General features: G+C 45.3%; 1 protein-coding gene across 1 annotated transcript in view; it reads left to right on the top strand.

The window, feature by feature from the left end:
* Nucleotides 1-747: 747 nt before the first annotated feature.
* The window catches only part of LOC122926387, a 47,950-nt gene continuing 21,243 nt past the window's right edge, over nt 748-27,454 (top strand). Inside the window, exon 1 of the mRNA XM_044277762.1 lies at nt 748-829. Within this exon, the coding sequence (XP_044133697.1) occupies nt 748-829 (82 nt within the window). The remainder of the gene's footprint in view (nt 830-27,454) is intronic.

Raw genomic sequence — 27,454 nt, 5'->3', positions numbered from 1 at the left:
ATCGGGCTGCTGAGATGACCATGTGCTATCACTGGAGAAGCTACAGAGTGAAGAAGTCATTCACTGGCCATGAGTAGGAGACCATAAAAACCCTAGCTAGTAGAGTGGGTTCAATGCCCCCTTGCAAGACCTCCACATGCCCTTTCAGGGACTATGGTCAAGGTATTTTATCCATGGGGCAAGCAGGGATTATGACTGCTACCAATCCAGTACCTGTTTGGAGCCACTGTATCTATAGGAGGTGCGCAATCTGCAGCCACAGTGCACACTGCCCAGTACACCATATAGCTATAGAGGGTGCATCCATGTTACAGAAGAAGACATGTCGTAGATGGGGGCACTAGAACAGGTTGGGTGCAGAACATTTAGGTTGAACCTCTAAATACAAGCTATGTATGTACATATAAAAACCCTAGTTTTTATATTTACAGAGCAGATCCACAGATTCTCTGTATGAGCAGGAGGGTGGAAATAAATGTAGGACAACTGAAGAGGTGTAGCTAGGCTTTCTTACACCGGGGGCAAGGATTCAGAATTTTCACCCCCACCAGAACCCTCCCCCCACCCCGCCGCCGCAAATTTTTCACTTCTCTAACTCCGCCCAATGCATAACTACACTTTCCAAACTATCATAGGGTGCACGGCGGTACCAATACTCCTTGCAATAAACGAAAGAACCAAATGGTCCTACCTCATCCAGGGTGTCGCTGAGGTCGGCGTGATGTCCCTTAATCACATAAAGAAGGGATGGTGACTGTACCTGGCAAATACCTACAAGGGGGCTCTGTGCTGGCCCTGCAAGATCGAGCCATCCCAATGTATAACAAGGGTAATTTAGGGCATTTCCCCTTAGTGCTACCACACAGTTGATAGGCCCAACTTGTGGACCCCTCACTGTAGTTATGCCCAATTTTGTGCCCCATTACAGTAGTTATGCCCACCTTTGTGCCCATCACAGTAATTATGCTCTCCTCTGTGCCCCTTCACAGTAGTTATGCCCATCTTTGTGCCGCTTCACAGCAGTTATGCCCCCTCACACTTTACATCATGTGGATGACTGGGTGCGTGTACATCACTTATCTGGAGAAGAGATGGCATCAGGTGTAATATAGGAAGAAGACAAGCTGGTGGAGGGAGTGTGGTGTTCTGGGCAATATGCTAATTGAAACCTGGGGTCCTGGTATCTTGTGGCTGTGACAAGTACCACCTACCTTACAACTGTAGAGACAAGTGCCCCCTAAACGGCAGCAGTGCCACTTAATGGCAGTGACCTCTCTCATCAGGAAAGTGCCTCGTCCACACTGCAAAGACTGTCCAGGAATGAGGAACATGACAAAGAGATTGAGATTCCAAGTTCTCAATCTGATCATCATCGATGGGATCTCTGGAGGCCACACCGAGCAATTTAAAGGATCTGATTCCACATGACATCTGTGAGGTCTTGTGGAGTCCATGAGCCGATGGGTCAGAGGAGGAGCTGCACTAGATTTTATATGTTGTATATGCATTGACCAGGAACGGGTACGCTGACTCCACTTTAATGCAGTGGCTGGGTCAGGTGGAAAATGTTCTGTATATGAACGTGACGCCAATTTCAGTGTGTGCAGGGTACTATCCCAGGGCCCTTCCAAGGTGTTATAACGCACATCCCAGGTTAGGATTGCCAGAGTGGTGTAATATCCTATAATGTCTCTATTGGGTAGTGGTAATTGTCTCAACGGTGTCTCCTACCTGGGTACAGCTGAACTCCTGGCTCCTGGCTCACTTGCAATAAATTTGAGTGTAGTGATAGCAGGAGTAATAGAGGGATTTTAAAGCAGAAATGATGTTCAGACCTTTAGGTAAAGTTCAAACATTTATTTACTGAATATAACTTGTATCCAAGCAGTATACCACTTTGGTCTCTGGTCCCAGCAGGTTTTAACAAGTATTGGCAGGAATAAATACTCCTGCTTTTCTATTTAGAGCTTGCAGGATAAGTCGTCTGCTTGGTAGCTCTTTCATTGTGGCAGGAATTAATTTTCTTCACTTTTCTATAACTTCTGCTTTGTGGGGACAGACTAGCTGAGGAGGAATGGCTTCTCCTAGGTCTCTGAACTTAACTCACAGATAGTTTCTAAGGGGATACTTTCTTCCTGGAACTCTGGAGATTGTAGTTTTCTGCTTCTCCATCCAGTTGAGACTGAAGGTGCTCAGACTGGGGATATGATCAGGTCTCAGCCGAGACAAGATCTTTACACACACACACACACACACACCCTACCCCTAGCAGAAGGGAGGCTACACTGACTCTAACTTCCTTCTCCACCCATGCTGCAGGATGTTGGAAAGGTCCACACCTCCACAGAGGAGGAGGTAAGCTCGAATAATCCATTCCAGCCTAGATATACTAAACTGTAACTAGTACCTGGCCAATGCGTTGCTGCCACCTGCTGGTGAACCTGGAAAATTACAACTAACAATTATATTTAACATGGCTTTAGATGCACAGTTGTGAAAGACATAATATAAATTACATCAGATGACAATGTAAAGGCTTTTAACAGATAATAGCAGGGTAGAGGCATGTAGTAACACAACTCTGGGGTGTTACATATATATATATATATATGTTCTGTCTGTAATTTTATACAGTTTTATTCCATGTTCTTTAGGTTACTGTCTTACATGTGAAACCTGTTACGCGTCTGCTGAGACACCAACCGACTGTAAGGGGCAAAGCTTACTGTGTCTTCCAGACCAGGAGTGCCTCACTCTGCATAGGAAAACAATATTTGGTGAGTACGGTACAATGCCAATGTCTCAGAGGGCCACCCCCGACACTGCAGGTGATTGATGATGAGAAGCCATATTGACTTAATCCAGAACTGGTCTCTTTAATTTCATTGTAGTACGGACAATACGTCTGTGACAACTTTTTCAAAAGTTCAGCATTACAGGGGTGGTCTGTTTCAGAAAAGTAAAATGATGTAACATTAGAGAGGTCGCCCACAGGGCACATTAGTGGGGTGTGACCTTTGACACTCCTAAAGGGCCATGATTCTTGCACCGACAATCCGACACTTGATCCATGTACCTACAGAAGGACAGGATGCCGCTACATGAGGTCCTTTATTGTCTGTACTGTATATGTCATTGTTATTTAGCCACCTTATGACAGTCTTATTTATTCATCATTTTTCAGTGTTTCTTTAGCACCACATGGAAATATCATTTGGGCTCCACGGGGGTCATTTATCATTCAGAAATGCACCTAAATTGTGGAGCAACAGCTAGTTACCCTGCATTTTACGATTTCGCCCCGCTCGCGCCAGGCATAGAAAAAGGTCTAAATGTAAGACACCTGGGAGGTTCGGAAGCAGTCTTACATTTAGAACTTGCGCTTCATTACGTCGGCGGATCCTCCGCTAGCGCAGGGGCTTATTAAGACTGGCATCTAAAACCGGTCTTAATAAATGTGCCTCCATGTTCTTTGGACACCTCTTTGCAGTGTTATTCAGGCACTAGAGTTGAGCGAACACCTGGATGTTCGGGTTCGAGAAGTTCGGCCGAACTTCCCGAAAATGTTCGGGTTCGGGATCCGAACCCGATCCGAACTTCGTCCCGAACCCGAACCCCATTGAAGTCAATGGGGACCCGAACTTTTCGGCACTAAAAAGGCTGTAAAACAGCCCAGGAAAGGGCTAGAGGGCTGCAAAAGGCAGCATCATGTAGGTAAATCCCCTGCAAACAAATGTGGATAGGGAAATGAATTAAAATAAAAATTAAATAAATAAAAATTAACCAAAATCAATTGGAGAGAGGTCCCATAGCAGAGAATCTGGCTTCCCGTCACCCACCACTGGAACAGTCCATTCTCAGATATTTAGGCCCCGGAACCCAGGCAGAGGAGAGAGGTCCCGTAACAGAGAATCTGGCTTCATGTCAGCAGAGAATTAGTCTGCATGTCATAGCAGAGAATCAGGCTTCACGTCACCCACCACTGCAACAGTCCATTGGCATATATTTAGGCCCAGCACCCAGGCAGAGGAGAGAGGTCCCGTAACAGACAATCTGGCTTCATGTCAGCAGAGAATCAGTCTTCATATCATAGCAGAGAATCAGGCTTCACGTCACCCACCACTGTAAGAGTCCATTTTCATAAATTTAGGCCCAGCACCCAGGCAGAGGAGAGAGGTCCCGTAACAGACAATCTGGCTTCATGTCAGCAGAGAATCATTCTGCATGTCATAGCAGAGAATGAGGCTTCACGTCAGCCACCACTGCAACAGTCCATTGGCATATATTTAGGCCCAGCACCCAGGCAGAGGAGGGAGGTCCCGTAACAGACAATCTGGCTTCATGTCAGCAGAGAATCAGTCTGCATGTCATAGCAGAGAATCAGGCTTCATGTCACCCAACATTGGAACAGTCCATTGGCATATATTTAGGCCCCGGCACCCAGACAGAGGAGAGGTTCATTCAACTTTGGGTTGCCCCGCAATATAATGGTAAAATGAAAATAAAAATAGGATTGAATGAGGAAGTGCCCTGGAGTCCAATAATATATGGTTAAGGGGAGGTAGTTAATGTCTAATCTGGACAAGGGACGGACAGGTCCTGTGGGATCCATGCCTGGTTCATTTTTATGAACGTCAGCTTGTCCACATTGGCTGTAGACAGGCGGCTGCGTTTGTCTGTAATGACGCCCCCTGCCGTGCTGAATACACGTTCAGACAGAACGCTGGCCGCCGGGCAGGCCAGCACCTCCAAGGCATAAAAGGCTAGCTCTGGCCACGTGGACAATTTAGAGACCCAGAAGTTGAATGGGGCCGAACCATCAGTCAGTACGTGGAGGGGTGTGCACACGTACTGTTCCACCATGTTAGTGAAATGTTGCCTCCTGCTAACACGTTGCGTATCAGGTGGTGGTGCAGTTAGCTGTGGCGTGTTGACAAAAGTTTTCCACATCTCTGCCATGCTAACCCTGCCCTCAAAGGAGCTGGCATTGACACAGCTGCCTTGGTGACCTCCTGCTCCTCCTCTGCCTTGGCCTTGGGCTTCCACTTGTTCCCCTGTGACATTTGGGAATGCTCTCAGTAGCGCGTCTACCAACGTGCGCTTGTACTCGCGCATCTTCCTATCACGCTCCAGTGCAGGAAGTAAGGTGGGCACATTGTCTTTGTAGCGTGGATCCAGCAGGGTGGCAACCCAGTAGTCCGCACAGGTTAAAATGTGGGCAACTCTGCTGTCGTTGCGCATGCACTGCAGCATGTAGTCGCTCATGTGTGCCAGGCTGCCCAGGGGTAAGGACAAGCTGTCCTCTGTGGGAGGCGTATCGTCATCGTCCTGCCTTTCCCCCCAGCCACGCACCAGTGATGGGCCCGAGCTGTGTTGGGTGCCACTCCGCTGTGACCATGCTTCATCCTCATCCTCCTCCACCTCCTCCTCATCCTCGTCCTCCTCGTCCTCCAGTAGTGGGCCCTGTCTGGCCACATTTGTACCTGGCCTCTGCTGTTGCCAAAAACCTCCCTCTGAGTCACTTCGAAGAGACTGGCCTGAAAGTGCTAAAAATGACCCCTCTTCCTCCTCCTCATCCTCCTCCTCCTGGGCCACCTCCTCTTCCATCATCGCCCTAAGTGTTTTCTCAAGGAGACATAGAAGTGGTATTGTAACGCTGATAACGGCGTCATCGCCACTGGCCATGTTGGTGGAGTACTCGAAACAGCGCAACAGGGCACACAGGTCTCGCATGGAGGCCCAGTCATTGGTGGTGAAGTGGTGCTGTTCTGTAGTGCGACTGACCCGTGCGTGCTGCAGCTGAAACTCCACTATGGCCTGCTGCTGCTCGCACAGTCTGTCCAGCATGTGCAAGGTGGAGTTCCACCTGGTGGGCACGTCGCATATGAGGCGGTGAGCGGGAAGGCCGAAGTTACGCTGTAGCGCAGACAGGCGAGCAGCGGCAGGATGTGAACGCCGGAAGCGCGAACAGACGGCCCGCACTTTATGCAGCAGCTCTGACATGTCGGGGTAGTTGTGTATGAACTTCTGCACCACCAAATTCAGCACATGCGCCAAGCAAGGGATGTGCGTCAAATTGGCTAGTCCCAGAGCTGCAACGAGATTTCGCCCATTATCACACACCACCAGGCCGGGCTTGAGGCTCACCGGCAGCAACCACTCGTCGGTCTGTTGTTCTATACCCCGCCACAACTCCTGTGCGGTGTGGGGCCTGTCCCCCAAACATATGAGTTTCAGAATGGCCTGCTGACGTTTACCCCGGGCTGTGCTGAAGTTGGTGGTGAAGGTGTGTGGCTGACTGGATGAGCAGGTGGAAGAAGAGGAGGAGGAAGCCGAGAAGGAGGAGGTGGCAACAGGAGGCAAAGAATGTTGCCCTGCGATCCTTGGCGGCGGAAGGACGTGCGCCAAACAGCTCTCCGCCTGGGGTCCAGCTGCCACTACATTTACCCAGTGTGCAGTTAGGGAGATATAGCGTCCCTGGCCGTGCTTACTGGTCCACGTATCTGTGGTTAGGTGGACCTTGCTACAGATGGCGTTGCGCAGTGCACACTTGATTTTATCGGATACTTGGTTGTGCAGGGAAGGCACGGCTCTCTTGGAGAAGTAGTGGCGGCTGGGAACAACATACTGTGGGACAGCAAGCGACATGAGCTGTTTGAAGCTGTCTGTGTCCACCAGCCTAAATGACAGCATTTCATAGGCCAGTAGTTTAGAAATGCTGGCATTCAGGGCCAGGGATCGAGGGTGGCTAGGTGGGAATTTATGCTTTCTCTCAAATGTTTGTGAGATGGAGAGCTGAACGCTGCCGTGTGACATGGTTGAGATGCTTGGTGACGGAGGTGGTGGTGTTGGTGGTACATCCTCTGTTTGCTGGGCGGCAGGTGCCAACGTTCCTCCAGAGGCGGAGGAAGAGGCCGAGGCGGCAGCAGCAGAAGAGGCCGAGGTGGCAGCAGCAGAAGAGGCCGAGGCGGCAGCAGCAGAAGAGGTAGCAGGGGGAGCCTGAGTGACTTCCTTGGTTTTAAGGTGTTTACTCCACTGCAGTTCATGCTTTGCATGCAGGTGCCTGGTCATGCAGGTTGTGCTAAGGTTCAGAACGTTAATGCCTCGCTTCAGGCTCTGATGGCACAGCGTGCAAACCACTCGGGTCTTGTCGTCAGCACATTGTTTGAAGAAGTGCCATGCCAGGGAACTCCTTGAAGCTGCCTTTGGGGTGCTCGGTCCTAGATGGCGGCGGTCAGTAGCAGGCGGAGTCTCTTGGCGGCGGGTGTTCTGCTTTTGCCCACTGCTCCCTCTTTTGCTACGCTGTTGGCTCGGTCTCACCACTGCCTCTTCCTCCGAACTGTGAAAGTCAGTGGCACGACCTTCATTCCATGTGGGGTCTAGGACCTCATCGTCCCCTGCATCGTCTTCCACGCAGTCTTCCTCCCTGACCTCCTGTTCAGTCTGCACACTGCAGAAAGACGCAGCAGTTGGCACCTGTGTTTCGTCATCATCAGAGACATGCTGAGGTGGTATTCCCATGTCCTCATCATCAGGAAACATAAGTGGTTGTGCGTCAGTGCATTCTATGTCTTTCACCGCTGGGGAAGGGCTAGGTGGATGCCCTTGGGAAACCCTGCCAGCGGAGTCTTCAAACAGCATAAGAGACTGCTGCATAACTTGAGGCTGAGACAGTTTCCCTGGTATGCATGGGGGTGATGTGACAGACTGATGGGGTTGGTTTTCAGGCGCCATCTGTGCGCTTTCTGCAGAAGAATGGGTGGGAGATAATGTGAACGTGCTGGATCCACTGTCGGCCACCCAATTGACTAATGCCTGTACCTGCTCAGGCCTTACCATCCTTAGAACGGCATTGGGCCCCACCATATATCGCTGTAAATTCTGGCGGCTACTGGGACCTGAGGTAGTTGGTACACTAGGACGTGTGGATGTGGCAGAACGGCCACGTCCTCTCCCAGCACCAGAGGGTCCACTAACATCACCACGACCATGTCCACGTCCGCGTCCCTTACTAGATGTTTTTCTCATTGTTATGGTTCACCACAACAACAAAAATATTATTTGGCCCAATGTATTGTATTCAAATTCAGCGGGATATAAATTTGAGGCCTAGTATTTAGGCGCTGGGTGACCGGTATGGATTTACTAACAGAATTGGACTTGGAAATGCACAGTAGCGGGTGTGTGTAAAGTTATTCTGAATGACCCTATGTGCACCTTGAATATTATATACCCTTTTAGGGATAGATTTCAAATAGCTCTGATATAGCAGAAACCACTAAATTATGAAATTGCTAAATTGGGAATTGTATTTCAACCCTGAACAAAAAATGTGCTTTGACGGACACTAAATAACTTGCCCAGCCACAACAGTACAGCGGTAATGACAGATTTAGCGGGATATAAATTTGAGGCCTAGTATTTAGGCGCTGGGTGACCGGTATGGATTTAGTGACAGAATTAGACTGGGATATGGCCAAAAAATAACCACACTATTGCTGGTTAAATGCACTTGGTGACGGGCGCAGCTTGCCCCTGATGTAGTATATGGCCAAAAAATGAACAGACTATTGCTGGTTAAATGCACTTGGTGTCACAGCTTGACCAACCACACTACTGAGGGTTAAATGCACTTGGTGACGGGCGCAGCTTGCCCCTGATTTAGTATATGGCCAAAAAATGAACAGACTATTGCTGGTTAAATGCACTTGGTGTGATAGCTTGACCAACCACACTACTGAGGGTTAAATGCACTTGGTGACGGGCGCAGCTTGCCCCTGATGTAGTATATGGCCAAAAAATAAACAGACTATTGCTGGTTAAATGCACTTGGTGTGATAGCTTCACCCTGATGTAGGCTTTAGCCAAAAAACAACCACACCATTGAGGGTTAAATGCACTTGGTCGCAGCTTGTGCTGGCGCACCACAAGACACAAAATGGCCGCCGATCACCCCAGAAAAATGTGACTGACAAACGGTCTGGGCAGCCTAAAAACAGTGAGCAATTGAGTATCAGCAGCTCAATGATCCACAGCTGCAGATCGATCAATAATCAAGTACTTTGGAGGAGTTAATCTGCCTAATCTCGCCCTACTGTCGCAGCCGCAACCTCTCCCTACGCTAATCAGAGCAGAGTGACGGGCGGCGCTATGTGACTCCAGCTTAAATAGAGGCTGGGTCACATGGTGCTCTGGCCAATCACAGTCATGCCAATAGTAGGCATGGCTGTGATGGCCTCTTGGGGCAAGTAGTATGACGCTTGTTGATTGGCTGCTTTGCAGCCTTTCAAAAAGCGCCAAGAAAGCGTCACAAAAGCGCCAAGAAAGCGACGAACACCGAACCCGAACCCGGACTTTTTACGAAAATGTCCGGGTTCGGGTCCGTGTCACGGACACCCCAAAATTCGGTACGAACCCGAACTATACAGTTCGAGTTCGCTCATCCCTATCAGGCACCTTAGGCCAGATTTACTTTGGCACCTTATGACAGTGTTTTTTGGGCACCTTAATGCAGAGTTAGTTAGGGGCCTTATAGCAATGTTATCTGGGAAAGGCACATTATGGCAGTGTTATGGTAATATTAATCAGTTGTTGAAACCGCCCTAAATTAGGGCATTTAAGATACACTTTGGTGTTCCAAATCAATGTACCCCCAGGGGGTTAATATCCACGCGTGGTTGAGAGACTGGACACTGACACAGAAGTTGGTCAAAGCAATCTCTAACTTTTATTACATGGGGTAAGCGTATATACATCTTCAGAAGAGGGCAGTCCTCACTGAGGCTTAAAACATTGTTTCATTGGTCAAAAAGGAAGAAGAAATAAGAGAGAGGAGATAGCACCCTGGCTTCTGCGCACTGGGTCCTACTTTGGAATGTGAACTAATGTAAACATCTGGTTACCATCGCCATTTTGTCATGGAGTTTATTCTAACAAGAATACTGCCTACATCATATGTGACACTTCAAAGAGGTGCTTCTCTATAGGCAGTGAATAATATATACATATCATCGAGCCATATAATTGGCTTTTGCACTCCTTCACTCTCTTTATAGCTCCTTTGTTGAGACGCCTGTACAAGGATGAGAAAACAGACACCTCTCACAGCACAGCCCTTTGCCCCCCCCTCTCTTCTCCAATCTTGAAACAAAGAGGGGGGGGGCACTTGGAAGTAAAAAAAGTTAACTCATTACAATCCTAGATATACAAAATATAGAATAAAATTCACACATCTTTAACAGTCCCCCCTTGAATTTCATTCTCTCCCTAAACCTAAACATCTGTCCCAATGCTCCGCCCCTCCTCTTCACCAGCTTCCATGACAAGCCATTCCTAGCGAACAAATCCCTGATTTGACTGGACCGAAGTTTTCATACAATTTTTCCATATTCTATTGAGTCATGATCAACAGTCACACAAGGGAAAACCAGTCTTAACACTTCCTTGAAATCAATCCAATTATCCTTGTCTTTGAGCTTCACTGTGCATGTGGTCAACAACACTCGGAATGGACCATCAAACCAGGGTTTTAGGACTTTTCTAACGTGTCTTTTTCTACCACCCAATCTCCAGACCCAAATGGGTGGGTTCCTGGTACTTTATTAAAACCTGGAAGTGAAGCAAAAACTCGAAAATGTACTTTAGTCAAATGCTTATACAAAACTGATCACATAATCTGTCAGACAACCATGTTGCATCTGAAGCTGCTGTGGGAAATAAAATCCTATTCTAGGGGCTGACCCAAAAAGGACTTTATAGGGACAAAGGCCTGTCTCACGGTTAGGAGTATACCTTACTAAAAGAGGGCTACCAGCAGGCACTCTATTAAGGCTTTTAATCTTTAACTTAGTGTCCTATTCAGTTCCTTTTCCCTACTCTACTGCTGCTTTGTGGATGGTACGAAGCATGTAAGGCCTGTCCTACACCCAAAACCTTCATCATCTCCTGCATCACTTCACCTGTGAAGTGAACACCTGTGTCACTTTCAATGATCTAAGGTACCCCATACTTGCACACAACTTCGGCCATAATCTTCTTTACTTCTTTGGGTACGGTTTTGGCCATCCTGAAAACAAGTCATCACATATCAATACATACTCATACATGCCCAACTTGGGTATTTGAAGGTAGTCTGCAAACGTTGAAACAGATACAAAAAGCAAGACGTGTTTCTTGGGTACCTTACCCACCTTGCCCACGTTGTTCTGGGCACAAACCATTTATCCTTGAGTATGTCTGACTGTTACAGTGCTGAACTCTGGGGCGTACCATATGCTACGTACTAAATCACACATAGCAGTTTTTGTCTGGTGCATCACTCCATGGGTTGCCTGTGCCATCGTGGAGTAGAGGGACCTGGGAAGGTAAAGTTTCCCTTCTTATTTGTAGTTCCCCCTTTTCCATCCACCAGTACCTTTCCTCCTTCCCCATCTGGTTCTGTAAGGTCTTAAGAACTTTCAGGAGACAGGAGGAGTTATTTCAGGGACCTGAACTGATGCCACTTAAGACAGGGGTCTGCTTAGTTAATTTGGCAGCCATTTTTGCCGCCTGATCTGCCGTGGCTTTCCCCTTTGCCTCCTCTGCATCTGTTTACAGTGGCCTTTCGTTGCTATCATCACCCCTCATGTTAGTGACAAGAGGGCTTCCATCAGAGACCTCACTGCTTCCCCATTTTCGATGGGTTTACCTGAAGCGATCAAGGAGTCTCTGGCTTTCCATATTGGCCCATAGTCATGGGCTATCCCAAAGCACACCTGGAATCAGTGTAAATGTTGGCTGTTTTTCCATCTGCATATCTGCAAGCCATCTTCAGAGTCTTTTAACTCCACTTCTTGAGCAGACGTGTGTGGTAGTTCACGTTTAATCACCACTGCCCAACCTGTGTAGTACCTGCCATCCTGGCCATACCTCAATCCACCCACAAAGAGCACATGATCTAGATTACCTAATGGCTGATTTACCAAATCCCACTACCTCTTGTGACATCATCTGCAAACAGTCAGGAGCCTCTTCCTTTGAATCTGGAAGAAAAGTTTAAAAGTTTTAAAGTGCGGTGCCCTAACTCTTCCCTCCCCCTTGGTCCAGAGGCAACAGGGTGGCTGGGTCCAAAGTATTACACCTTTGGAGAGCAACATTGTCAGGCAACAAAATGGAACACTGCATTCTCAAATAACGGGCAACAAAACAATCATTTGGATTGCAAGTTCATCAGGATAGATGTAATATCACCATCACTTTGTGGTTCAGAACTATCTCAGAGCTTTCATCAAGCATAGCTAGTACAACCACTACAGCTCTGATGCAGTAAGAGGCACCTCTGGCCACGGGATCAAGTCTGACTGAATAATATGCTACGGGGCATTATTGCTGGCCATGCAGTTGGGTGAGGATTGCTGAGTCATGGCCACTCACTTCAGAACAATACAATCTAAATGTAATAATCTGATAGGCTCAGTGTGGGGGAACACAAAATTGCCAGCTCTAGGCATAAAAAGCATCTACCACCTCATCTGTGAAGCGGTAGGGACTAAAGGACAAATCAATCACAGTGGAGTGAGCAGGGGTAATGGGAACCTGAGCCAACAAGGTGTGTGTATTGGGCACGATGTGGGTGTTAGAAACTGTGGCTTCATTAACGGCATGTAGGTCATGTACCATCCAATGGTGAGTGGTTTTGCTTTTCTCAGCTTCTGGGAGTACTGATACAAACATGGACCAGGGAATTTTATCACTAATGGCCAACAAAGTTCCTGGTCGTTGAGGGCACCTGTAAGCTTCACAGTGCCGTCCTCCTGATGTGAGATACCAGCATGTACTTTTGCAAACAAATCTGCATCTAGGAGGCAACAAGGGGCGTTACCACTGACCAGAAAATGGGCAAGCACATCTTGGTTAGGGGCAAATCTAATATGGATGGTTTCTGTTGAAAAAAGGGAGCGTACTACTTTCCCATCCGCTTCTACCCAAAGACTGGTGTCCTTGGAGAGTAAATCAGGGGTGGGCCATGTTTGCTGTGCACAACTGTCTTGGCTGCTCCAGTATCAATTAAAAACGGGACTACTTCTTTATCACCCAGAGTGAGGGATATCATTGGGCCACACTGAATCTGCTAAAAATGTTTAAAAGTAGAGCCGATACTGGATTTCCTGTTTCCTAATCTTGATCTAACTCCCCCCCTTTACTGTCTTTGTGTTTTCCTTATGACAAAAAAACATGGGTGTCTGTGGGGACGGACAGTGATCCGGGCATGGACAACATAGATTACAATCCTCCCGTGTGGTGTGGACCAGGAGTACCACACACACAGCACAACACTCTGTCTTCTGGGATCTGGGTCCCACAGACTCTGCAGGCCCACCATAGGGTGGTAGACTTACTTTTCCATCACTTCAATGAGGCGTTTGACATCAGGGCTGAAGCAATGCCAAAGGAACACTACCTATAGTTGGCACCACTGAACCACCCAATGCCGCTTGATGTTACTCTGCATTTTGGTTTACAGAAGTATCCAACTTTTCCTATCGCAGAATTAATAGACTGGAAAACAGGACTTCTCATCTTCCATGGGAGTGTCTTATAACTAGGGGATGGGCACGAGGGCTGTCGTTGTCTGTAACGTCCACCCCTATCCTCCTCCCTCCGCTATGAGTCATCTAAGTCCACCCCTTTCAGTCGGATGCTGCGGTCCTCCTTTTGTCAGTCAGTAATCTGCCAGCTGTCCATTAGAACAGAGCTCTGATGTTTAGAACAACACTTAACATGTAACACGTAACTTCAAACATTGAAACAAACAGATCTGACAATACAGACATGAACACACAAAGGGCCCATAAGAAACTTTTCATTGACTTCAATTTAAAAAATAAAATAAATAAATAAATAAAAATGTACAGCTTGATCAATGCAGTTGGCACCAATAAAAACCAAAAACTTCCAAGAAAACTAAAATAAAATACTCAATGCGCATATTATTATTTTTTAAAAATATCGTACTCCACACGCATTCATCTTTCCATGTACTCATTTTCATTAACAGCTCATAATCAGTCTTCACACATATTCGCCTCAATTACAACTCAAAGGCACACCCATTCACATTCCACTGAATCATTTATGTCTTCCAACCCACATTGTTTCATCCCAAAACTTGCAGCACAGACAAACACAGCTTTCCTGGAAACAGATAGCCACACCACACACAGAATTACTGATGGTCTGTCGCTGTAAGACAATATACATGTTATAATCATACAGTCATTTTGTTAAAAGCTGGATTCCCACAGTACCCTGCTTGGGAAAGAAGGAAGAAGATTATTGAACAATTTTTATTTTACTTCTATAATAATATTACACATATAACATCACTTACTCTGCATGATGCCTTGCCTCTCTTATCTCAGGAATGTTCAGGCAGGGGAAGTAATGCAATCCATCACAGGACTCTCAACCTAAATATTCCTCAAACTTTTACTCATTGGAATTTACAGCAGATGAGGTGGGGGGAGGGATGCCACATGGCAACTTCTTTGTTCTCTATAGGATTCAAAATCCTCCATCTTGTAATAAGAAATGCTACATATTTACAGTTACTTCCATGGACACTTTAAACCATAAGTCAGTATGCACCAGCCCATTATTATTCTTCAACCAACTTCTCTTTTCCTTCAATACACTTATCCATTTACTGACCATTTTATATCATTAGGGCAACAAAACTTAACCAGTTCATTTCGGAACATTTAACACAAGCGCCTTTCTGATTGCAGACACTGGGGCACTTTCTTTCTTGCTAATGCCATCAATTAACATCCTGACACTGCTCTGTTTTCTCACTCATTAGAACCCCCCCCCCCCCCTCAACATCACGGGAGTTCTGACATCCACAGTCTGTAAGCTCTAACTTCACAGTTTCTTACAGATCTTCTTCCCTGTTGCCAGCCGGGCGACCTCTGTCCGGGGCCATACTTCTCTAACATTCTTTTTCACATTTTAACCTTCAATTCTTAATATCACATCCTATAATCTCCCTCTTCCCTCGCTACTAGCTAGGGGCTGTATTTTCTCCTTCTTCATAATACTGGGACTGATCCATATCAACAACAGTATTTCAGACTGACACACACACAAAACAGAGGAGTGATCAGCACGTTTAACCCTTTCCTCCGCAGACAAAGGATTCACCCTCCCCTCTGGTTGGCTCAAATCTGACTATCATGTCTGACTAGTCAGCTGGGACTCCCCGCACGTCTTCCCCAAGACCAGGGGTCAGGCGGGCTCCGTCGCGTCTTCCTGGGGTCAGGTAGAGAATATCACCGCAGTCTTCCCTTATCAAAAGGATCTAAGGCTCATACGGCTCTACCGTCTTCCTGAGGTCAGGTCAGGTGGAGAATATCTCCGCAGTCTTTCCTTATCTCAAGGATCTGAAGATCATACGGCTCCACGCGTCTCCCTGCCAGGTCAGCCTGAGTTTACTTTGTCCCACACCTCAGCGCTACAGCGCCCCCTTCCCAACCAGGAGGTTACTGTCCCCTCCCTTTGTCTGTGGTCTTACCGTCTGTGCTCAACTCACTCCTCACATAAATCACAGACACACACAAAACATATACACACCAGAGTGATCTTTCAATTCAGATTATGGTTCTATGGACCCCAGGCTTTCAGCATATTAGCCAACTGCTATACTTACATGGGTACCACCTCACAGCAGACTAGGCCAACATGAAGTGATGAACTAAATGGCAGAAAGGCAGGTAAGAGTATTCTTACCGTTCTATTAAAGCCGGCCATCTCCTCTCTGCCGTTCGTCAAGTCCTGGGGCCTCTTGTGTGTCGGCTGTTTATGCTCCCTTCACCTTGGGGTCCCATCTGGGGTGCCATTTGTTGAAACCGCCCTAAATTAGGGCATTTAAGATACACTCTGGTGTTCTAAATCAATGTACCCCCAGGGGGTTAATATCCACGCGTGGTTGAGAGACTGGACACTGACACAGAAGTTGGTCAAAGCAATCTCTAACTTTTATTACATGGGGTAAGCGTATATGCATCTTCAGAAGAGGGCAGTCCTCACTGAGGCTTAAAACATTGTTTCATTGGTCAAAAAGGAAGAAGAAATAAGAGAGAGGAGATAGCACCCTGGCTTCTGCGCAATGGGTCCTACTTTGGAATGTGAACTAATGTAAACATCTGGTTACCATCACCATTTTGTAATGGAGTTTATTCTAACAAGAATACTGCCTACATCATATGTGACTCTTTAAAGAGGTGCTTCTCTATAGGCAGTGAATAATATATACATATCATCATATCATCAGTGTTATTCAGGCACAGTATACCAGTGTTATTTGGGCACCTTAAAACAATGTTAGTTCTGGACCTTATAGCAGTGTTATCTAGGAAACTCACCTTATAACAGTGTTATTTGAGCACCTTATGACAGTGGTATGGTAGTGTTAGACACAATCTTGCAGTGCTATTTTTGCACCTTATGCACCTTATGGCAGTTTTGTTTGGGCACCTTATGGTAGTGAGATATGTGAACCTTATAACAGTGTTATTTAGGGACCTAATGGCAGAGTTATTTAAGCATCTATTGGCAGTGTTATTCAGGCACCGTATACCACTGTTATTTGGACATCTTATAGCAGTGTTATTCAGGCACTGTATGCTAGTGCTATTTGGACATCTTATAGCAGTATTATTCAGGCACTGTATGCCAGTGTAATTTGGACACCTTATAGCAGTATTATTCAGGCACTGTATGCCAGTGTTATTTGGACACCTTATAGCAGTGTTATTCAGGCACTGTATGCCAGTGTTATTTGGACACCTTATAGCAGTGTTATTCAGGCACTGTATGCCAGTGTTTTTTGGACAATTTATAGCCGTGTTATTTAGGCACTGTATACCAGTGTTCTTTGGACACCTTATAGCAGTGTTATTCAGGCACCGTATACCAGTGTTATTTGGACACCTTATAGCAGTGTTATTCAGGCACCGTATACCAGTGTTATTTGGACACCCAATGGAAGCGTTGTTCAGACACCATATTGCAGTGTTATTTAGGCACTGTATGTTATTATTTGCACACTGGTGCACTATAAAGCAGGGAACACATACAACTACATATTCTCATATTTTGACATTAGCGATTTTAGCGATTTTATTTTGGAAACTACTTTCCTAATATCTGCACATATATTATTTGGAAATAATAGAACTAGGCATTAGGGATTTTTCTGGATTACAGTGGTACTATACCTACTATACATGAAAAATGGAAGCTCTTTGCGCACGTTTGTGATCAAACATGTGTCGGACCCATCTACGGACGTCAAAGTGGCTTCTGCCCAGGAGAGGAAGTTCTATTAGTATTAGGTACCCATCTGCAGAAGCCACCTTGATGTTGGTAGATGGGTCCGACACACGTTTGATCAAAAATGTGTGCAAAGAGCTTCCATTTTTCATGTATAGTCGGTATAGTACCACTGTAATCCAGAATAATCCCTAATCCCTAGTTCAATTATTTGCATATATAACAGTGTGCTGCCAAATTTTGTTTGCTTTTTGTATGTAGCTTTATGGATGTGCACCTGTGACTTTGGATGTGCTGGTCTAATTTTTTTTGCATATAATTTGTGGAACAGATATTAATTTGTTCTTATTTTTCTAATTCTCAGTTGAGAATCGATTTGATCAGCATTACACCAAAAGACAATGTTGGGATTACCGAGCTTGTGGTCAGAGTGGCAGAATCTCCTCACCATCACATAAAATGACATTCAGCACCTCTTGCTGCTCCTCAAATAACTGCAGGGCGCCACTTCCGGAATGTAGGTATTATGGGTAAACCTTAATGACTTTGTTCACTGATGCTGTGTGATGTGCCATCATTCACTAGCGGTATAAAACCTCTTTATAGGGATATTCCAGTCAGTGTAGGTGGTTAATTGGTGGGGTCTGATGGCTAAGACCTGCACTGATCCCTGGGATCGGCGCGGTATCAGTGCGATAGACATTGGGATAGCATGGAGTATGCTCTGTGCAAAATTCTCCCAAGCACCAATGGGCACTGGGAGAAACATGGAAACATGGAACCTCATTCTAGAGAACTTGAGTTTGTGCAATTTCTTTTCCACTTTTCTTTTAGGTTATTCTGCATGATGTGGAAGTTTAGGTTGCTTAGAAAGCAACTTCTGTTTAGGTGACCACCTTTGGAGAACATGTAGCAAGTTGTCACACAGTTGTCAGACAGTTTTAACACGTTAAGGACCCAGGACGAGACTGCTCGTTGTAAAGGGCTGGTACTCAGTGCCCCAGGACGAGCATTCTCGTCCTGTGGTCCTTCCTCTCCCCCACATGCTGTGCCGCAATCAGCAGCAGAGATTCGGCTGTTACTGATTAACCCCTCATATGCCGCGGTCAGCGCTGACCTCATCCACCGGGTCCCCGCGCTGCTTTGGCGGGGACTTTATGGTTGCCATGGCAGCCCAAAGCCATTCCAAGGCTTGGGGCCTGGCATGTACAGAGGCCTAAGAGGCCCAGCCTCCAGGCTGGGTCTCCTAGGCAACTGTTAGCATCTTACAGTGTAAGACACTAACAGTTCAATACAGCACAATACAGATGTATTGTGCTGCATTGAAACAGGTATCAGACCCTGTAATGTGAAAGTCCCAGAGTGGGACAAATAATAAAGTAAAAAAAAAAAAGCTTATAAAAAATAAAGTTTTCCGATTTTTTTTTTAAAGTTTCAAGGAAAAAAGGAAAAAAAAAAAAAGCGTCCTTTTCCCAAAATAAAGTTAAAAAAATTGTAAAAAAAAAAAAGGAGACATATTAGGTATCGCCGTGTCCATATTGGCCGGATCTATAAAGATATAACATGACCAAACCCCTCAGGTGAACACCGTCAAAAAAATAAAATAAAAACTGTGATAAAAAAGCAATTTTTTGGTCATCTTACATCACTAAAAGTGCAACACCAAGCGATCAAAAAGGAGTATGCCCCCCCAAAATAGTACCAATCTAACTTCATCCCACGAAAAATAAGCCCTTACCTAAGACAATCGCTCAAAAAATAAATTAATTCTATAGCTCTCATACAATGGAGACACTAAAACATGATTTTTTTGGTTTCATAGTAGGTATCGCTGCATCCGTAACAACCTTCTCTATAAAAATATCACATGATCTAACCCCTCCGGTGAACACCGTCATTTTTATTTATAAAAACTGTGTCAAAAGCAATTTTTTGTCACCTTACATCAAAAAAACTGTAATATAGTGCAACCAAAAATCATATGTACCCTAAAATAGTACCAACAAAACTGCCACCTTGTTTCCAAAATGGGGGCTTTTTTGGATTTTCTACTCAAGGGGTGCTTTAGGGGGTCTTCAAATGTGACACGGCAGCTTCAAATTATTCAGGTGAAATCTGCAATCCAAAAACCATATGGCGTTCATTTCCTTCTGCGCCCTGCCGAGTGCCCATACAGCAGTTTACGACCACATATGGGGTGTTTCTGTAAACTACAGAATCAGGATAATAAATATTGAGTTGTGTTTGGCTGTTAACCCTTGCTTTGCTACTGGAAATAATGAATTAAAATAAAAATAAATTGCAAAAAAATAGAAATTCAGAAATCTCCATATTTCATTAACTCTTGTGGAACATCTAAAGGGTTACCAAAGTTTGTAAAATCGGTTTTGAATACCTTGAGGGTTTTCTTTTCCAAAATGGGTCACTTTTTTGGAGTTTCTACTCTAGGGGTGCATCAGGGGGATTCAAATGGGACATGGTGTCAAAAAAACAGTCCAGCAAAATCTGCCTTCCAAAAACCATATGGCGTTCCTTTCCTTCTGCACTCTGCCGTGTGGCCATACAGCAGTTTACGACCACATATGGGGTGTTTCTGTAAACTACAGAATCAGGGCAATAAATATTGAGTTTTGTTTGGCTGTAAACTACAGAATCAGGGCAATAAATATTGAGTTTTGTTTGGCTGTTAACCCTTGCTTTGTTTCCATTAATTATTGTGGAACACCTAAAGGGTTAAAAAAGTTTGCAAAATCAGTTTTGAAAACCGTGAGAGGTGTAGATTCTAAAATGGGGTCATTTTTGGGTGGTTTCTATTATGTACGCCCCACAAAGTGACTTCAGACCTGAACTGGTCCTTAAAAAATGGGTTTTAGAAATTTTCTGAAAAATTTTAAGATTTGCTTCTAAATTTCTAAGCCTTGTAACATCCCCAAAAAATAAAATTACATTCACAAAATAATCCAAACATGAAGTAGACATAAGGGGAATGAAAAGTAATAACTATTTTTTGAATTATTACTATCTTTTCCAAATTTTTGGTGAATTTGGTATTTTTTTTATACATAAAAATGAATTTTTTTGACTCACTTTTACCACTATCATGAAGTACAATATGTGATGAGAAAACAGTCTCAGAATGGCCTGGATAAGTAAAAGCATTTTAAAGTTATTACCACATAAAGTGACACATGTCCGATTTGCAAAAAATTGTCTGGTCCTTAAGGTGAAAAGTGGCAAAGTCCTTAAGGGGTTACAGCTTGTAAAATGGTTGAAAATAAGTGTTGAGCTTGCTGTACTAAGTGGGGTTTAAAGTGTGATTCTGTGGGCTGTTTGAGTGTTAGAAAATAGTTGCATATAGTTTGCAGCAAAGGTCCTTGTGAGTTAAGTGCTTGCAGTCTGGTATAAGCATTGTTTTACCCCTTCTACTCAGGGCCAGTTTTCACCCGCCTGCCCAGGCCATTTTTTGCAAATCTGACATGTGTCACTTGTGGTAATAACTTTGGAACAGTTTTTCTAATCCAAGCCTTTCTGAAATAAATTTGAGTCAATATATTTCACCTTTATTTATGAAAAAATCCAAAATGCACCCAAATTTTATTGAAACAGAAAGTAATACCTCATGTGCCGAGCCCCTCACAGGTAATATACTACCCCGCTCCCTGCGCTGCTCCTGCTTCTCCCCGTGCGCCGATGAAAACATCTGGTGTCGGGGGGAAGCAGCCAATGGTAGGCTGGGATGGGGATGAGCCTCCCTAGCATCGCGGGTGACGTTCCATGGACCATGCTACTAAGTGTGTGTCCTCTGCAGTGTGTCCATGCCTTGAAGAACCATTTGAGGGTGAAGACGTTAGCACTAGATGCATGTTGCATATTTGCAACCCCAAATTCTGGATCTAAATAGGCAACTTGCAACATGCAGGAGCATTGTGTTGACCTGGAGAGAGGCTTAGACCTAACTGTGCAGGCACTGGCTGCGGTCAGTGAAATGGAGATGGGTGGAGGAGGAGAAGATTAGGACTATGGAGTCAGTAGGGGTAGAGGTGCCAGGAGGCTAGTCATGAGTTGGAACGCCCTTGTAAATATGCCTGTTTGGCTGATTTTAGGGACGAAAGCCCAAGGCCAGCAACACTGCAGCAGGGACCTGGTCCTAGAACCCAGGAGGATGACTGCTGTAGGAAAGATGGAAAAAGGAGTGCAGCAAAGATCAGACAGATGCTGGTGGTAGGGGACTCTATTATTAGGCAGACAGACAGGGTCATCCGAAACCATGAATGCAGTGTGTTGTCCTCCGGGTGTTTGGGATCTGCATATTACAGATCAGATAGATAGATTGCTGGGTGGGGCTGGGGAAGACCCGGCTGTCATGGTCCATATTGGTACCAATGACAAAGTCAGGGGGAGATAGAAGGTCATTGAAAATAATTTTAGGGAACTAGTAGAGAAGCTCAAGTCCAGGACCTCCAAATGTTTTTAGAAATACCACCAGTGCCAAGAGTGTCACCAGAGAGACAACGGGAGATTAGGGAGTTAAATAAGTGGCTCAGAAGCTGGTGCAAGAAGGAAAGGTTTGGGTTTATGGAGAACTGGACCGACTTCTCTGTCAGCTACAGGCTCTACAGAAGGGACTGGCTTCAACTTAATGGGAAGAGTGCAGCTGCTCTGGGGGAAAAAATGGTTAGACGGCTGGAGGAGCTTTTAAACTAGAATCTGGGTGGAGGGAAGCAGGTCATACTAATAAGGGGGTAGATAGTGTAGATAGAGAGTGGGATATAGGAGGGGACAGAGGGGATTTAGTCGGGGTTGGGGTTAGTAATCAAATTAGGGAGAAGACTGGGCAGAACTTTACACCAATGAAAAAATAAGGCTGCTGGTAACATGGACCAGTTACATACCAACAATATCAACCAAGGTACCCAAAAAATCCCAGATATTCACTTTACAGGAGTCTATGGTACTAGAGGCACACATATATGCAGTTGGTGTATCTGAGACATGGTGTCACGGATGGTGTTGCAGAAAACAAGAAGTAACAAATAAAGATCCAACTGACTTGATCCCAAAACTAAGGAACAAAAGGGTGAGCCCTATTAAAGTCCTATAGCTCTCCCTGACTTCTCAGCCCATGCAAAAATCTCTATGATAGATAATTGCATGCCATCGTGCCTTGACTGTATGACACCTGACTCCCTACACTTAATACGGAGGGAGTCAGGGTCACCCAGGATCAAGCCAACAGGAAACCACAAATAGAGTAACAGACTTATCTGAAGAGCCAGCAGTTGCAGCATCTGGCAGTGAGCACCGTCCAGGAAGTTGTATAAACCGCAAAGTGAGGCAGTATGGGAGATGATATAAAGGGAGACAATCACTGCTAATAGATGACACCTGGGAGAGGGAGAAGAGATGTCAAAGTGAAACCAAAACATCATGCAGGAGGTACTGAAGAACGTCTATCAGAACTTCTCAGAGATCTGGCGGTGACACATGGCTGGACTGTTCACATGACTGGGCTGTAAATATTCAGGGTTTTACATTATTTAGGAAAGACAGGGTTAATAGAAAAGGCGGTGGCGTGTGCCTCTATGTGAGGAGTGATATAAAGGAGAGTGTGAAAGAAGCAATTGTGGATGTTGAAACCTTATGGGTGAAATTGCAAAGGGATATAAACACGGAAAAAATTATACTTGGTGTAATCTATAGACCCCCTAACATCACAGAGGAGACAGAAATTCTATTGTATAACCAAATAGAGCAGCTGGCAGAGGCTGGCACAGTGGTCATAATGGGAGAGGTGAACTTCCCTGACATTTATTAGGATCATGGTTCTGCCTCAACTGCAAAGGGGAGAAGATCCCTCAACTTGCTGCAGAACCACTTTATGGGACAGTTTGTAGAAGATCACACTAGGGGCGATGCTCTGTTGGATCGGGTAATTTCTAATGGGGCAGAGCTTGTTAGAAATGTTACTGTTCGAATAACACTAGGTAATAGTGACCACAATATATTAGTATTACCCCTGAAATATAAAAAGCTAACTCTGGCTGGGAGAGCAAATACACTGAATTTTAAAAAGGTCACATAATAATACTGAGGATACATGGAATAGTGATGAGCGGCAGGTGCCATATTCGATAGAATATTCGTTTTATATTCGTCGAAATCGAATATTCGTCATTATTCTTGTTATCGCGATTAATATGCGATTTAAATAATCTCGTATTGCGATTGTAACTTAAAGGCTACTCTCCTATTGAAATAGCAATGCGATTAATTCAAGTTATAATAATCGAATTTCGATTTTACCTTAAAGGCTACTCTCCTATTGAAATAGCAATGCGATTAATTCAAGTTATAAAAATCGAACTTGACTTCCATGCTCATGGAGCGTCCCCATCACCATGGGAACGTCTCCAAATACTAGAATGTACTGTCGGATTTGAGAATTACGTTGAAATCGCAATTCGATTATTTCAAGTTATAATAATCGAATTTCGATTTTAACTTAAAGGGACACTGACAGTCCCAATAACCATAATTAGCTGTACATATCCATGCACAGGTCTTCTAATGTGCATTTAAAACATATAAGTATCCCCCCTGTCCACATTATGAATACTGCAAACTCGTGTTTTATAACCTGAAGTAATCCCTGTTCTTTCTGCCCAAGGGGCGGGGTTTCAGCTTCTCTTGTGCCCAGAGAAGCTGAAACCCCGCCCCTTGGGCAGAAAGAACAGGGATTACTTCAGGTTATAAAACACGAGTTTGCAGTATTCATAATGTGGACAGGGGGGACACTTATATGTTTTAAATGCACATTAGAAGACCTGTGCATGGATATGTACAGCTAATTATGGTTATTGGGCCTGTCAGTGTCCCTTTAAGTTAAAATCGAAATTCGATTATTATAACTTGAAATAATCGAATTGCGATTTCAACGTAATTCTCAAATCCGACAGTACATTCTAGTATTTGGAGACGTTCCCATGGTGATGGTGACGCTCCATGAGCATGGAAGTCGGCAGAAGCGGCAACGGGCACTGACTGGAGCAGCCAGGAAGCCAGGAATCCTAAGGACAGGTAAGAACAACTTTTGGGAAGTGGGAAAAAAAAAAAAGAATATTCGAAATATCGAATTTATATCACTATATTCGAAATATTCGCGAAAAAAAATCGATATTCGAATATTCGCGCTCAACACTAACATGGAAGAGCTTTAAATCAACATTGAATAATTACACAAAAAAATGTATTCCTGCAGGTAGCAAGTATAAACAGCTAAAATTTCACCCAGGCAGCCCCCCTGTCAAGAGAATCGGAACATTTCATGCTCCAATGCTCTCCCTTGCCCTGCGATGGATAGGACAGGGCAAGGGATCTTTTATTTACAATAACACACTGCCAGGTTGAGGCTTCCACCCAGCAGTGAGCCCGATGACATCACCGGCACTGATGGGCCGGCTTTAGCGCTGCCCTAGCCGTTTTACAGGATAGAACAGCGCTAAAGCCCGCCTATCAGTGCTGGGACGTTATCAGGCTCACTGCTAGGTGGAAGCGTCCGCCTGGCAACCCTAAGGAGAGCTTGGTTCGTCACCGAAACTCCAGAAAATGCTTTTGCTCTGCGTGATTCAGCACATGTAATGGATGTAATGAGGTGAGTAGAAACCTGGACAGAGGGACGGCTGTGGATGTAGTGAGGTGAGTAGAAGCCTGGACAGAGGGACGGCTGTGGATGTAGTGAGGTAAGTAGTAGCCTGGACAGAGGGGTGGCTGTGCATGTAGTGGATGTAGTGAGGTGAGTAGTAGCCTGGACAGAGGGGCAGCTGTGGATGTAGTGAGGTGAGTAGAAGCCTGGACAGAGGGGCGGCTGTGGATGTAGTAAGGTGAGTAGTTGCCTGGACAGAGGGGCAGCTGTGGATGTAGTGAGGTGATTAGTAGCCTGGACAGAGGGGTGGCTGTGGATGTAGTGAGGTGAGTAGAAGCCTGGACAGAGGGACGGCTGTGGATGTAGTGAGGTGAGTAGAAGCCTGGACAGAGGGGCGGCTGTGGATGTAGTGAGGTGAGTAGAAGCCTGGACAGAGGGGCGGCTGTGGATGTAGTGAGGTGAGTAGAAGCCTCGACAGAGGGGCGGCTGTGGATGTAGTGAGGTAATAGTAGTCTGGACAGAGGGGTGGCTGTGGATGTAGTGAGGTGAGTAGTAGCCTGGACAGAGGGGTGGCTGTGGATGTAGTGAGGTGAGTAGAAGCCTGGACAGAGGGGTGGCTGTGGATGTAGTGAGGTGAGTAGAAGCCTGGACAGAGGGGCGGCTGTGGATGTAGTGAGGTGAGTAGTAGCCTGGACAGAGGGGCAGCTGTGGATGTAGTGAGGTGAGTAGTAGCCTGGACAGAGGGGTGGCTGTGGATGTAGTGAGGTGAGTAGAAGCCTGGACAGAGGGGCAGCTGTGGATGTAGTGAGGTAATAGTAGTCTGGACAGAGGGGTGGCTGTGGATGCAGTGAGATGAGTAGTATCCTGGACAGAGGGGCGGCTGTGGATGCAGTGAGATGAGTAGTAGTCTGGACAGAGGGGTGGCTGTGGATGTAGTGAGGTGAGTAGTAGTCTGGACAGAGGGGTGGTCAGTCAGCATTAAACCCTACTGGATACTGGAGTTGTTGTTTTTTTTGAGATTTCATTTTTCTTCCCTGTCTTTATGTTCACATAGCTGTATGAGGGCTTATTTTTTGCGGGACAAGTTGTACTTTCTAATTCCACTATTAAAGGGATTCTGTCACCAGGTTTCACCCCCTCCAGATAAAAATATGGTTATTTTCAGGGAGCTTTAACCATTCCTAATGTGGTCTTATAAATGTAATCTGTAGGCTCATTTTGCTTAGAATACGCTATTACTAATCTGTCATTCATAAAAATAAGGTGCCCAAGGGGATGTAAATGGCTCCAAGCTGCCGCCCGCACCCGCCGCCGTTCGTGCCCAGCTCCGCCTTTCCCGACCTCAGCCCCGCCTCATAATCTTCTGTGACGCCTCCCCCCTCCTCCTGCTGTAAGATCGCTGTGACGCCTCCCCCCTCCATTGCGATGTTACAGCAGGAGGAGGGGGGAGGGAGGGAGAGCGGGAGGCGTCACAGCGATGTTACAGTAGGAGGAGGGGGGAGGCGTCACAGCGATCTTACAGCAGGAGGAGGGGGGAGGCATCACAGCGATATTACAGCAGGAGGAGGGGGTGGCGTCACAGCGATCTTATAGCAGGAGGAGGGGGGAGGCATCACAGATTACGATACCCAATATGTATAGGCATTTTATGTCTTAATAGTGTAAAAATAAATGTAAACTATGAAAAAAAATTTTTTTTTTTACATCATCATATTCTGATCCCCATAACTTTTTTATAATTGTATCTACTGAGCTGTGTGGGGGTCATTTATTTGCAGCACAATCAGTAGTTTTTATTGATACCATTTTGGAGAGTGTCTGACTTTTTTATCACATTTTGTGAAAAAAAAATTGGGTAAGAAAAGTAAGGAAAAAATGGCAAATTGACAATTTTGACAATTTTTTCCGTTATGCCAATTGCCATATTGGAAAATATTTTTATATTTAATTAGTACGGGTGTTTTTGATTGTGATAATACCCATGATGTTTATATTTTTTGTTATTTAGGTATTTCTTTTTTTATTATACGGAGAGGGAAGTGATTTAAACTTTTACTTTTTTTTTTTTTTACAATGATTTTGAAGCTCAAATATGAGCATATAAAATGCATTTTTTTATTTTTATTTTTGAACTGGACTTATTACAGAGAATTGCTAATTTCTTACGTTGGCTGGCCACCTTGCAGTTTGAATGTTCTCAGCCTCTTCATCGAGGCTGAGCGCATTTAAACCAATTACTGGCATCCACATTGGCCACAGGGGATGTCGGTAACACTTTTGCGCATTCCAATGCTATAATCTCAATTAATCATGGCATCTAAAGGCTTTTGTTACCGCGACCTGCCGGCCATGACGCCCGCTGCAAATGCGAGCTGGCGCCATGTTTGCCTATCGCTCCAATGCCGTACATGTACGGCGCTGGTAGAGAAAGAGTTAAAGGAGGCATGGACTCGCGGGGCAGGGATGTAATCTCACCACTTTACAAAGCTTTGGTGCGGCCTC

The sequence above is a fragment of the Bufo gargarizans genome, chromosome 2 (assembly GCF_014858855.1).
Source record: "Bufo gargarizans isolate SCDJY-AF-19 chromosome 2, ASM1485885v1, whole genome shotgun sequence".
Classification (NCBI taxonomy): domain Eukaryota; kingdom Metazoa; phylum Chordata; class Amphibia; order Anura; family Bufonidae; genus Bufo; species Bufo gargarizans.
This window is presented reverse-complemented; position numbering and strand designations above follow the sequence as displayed.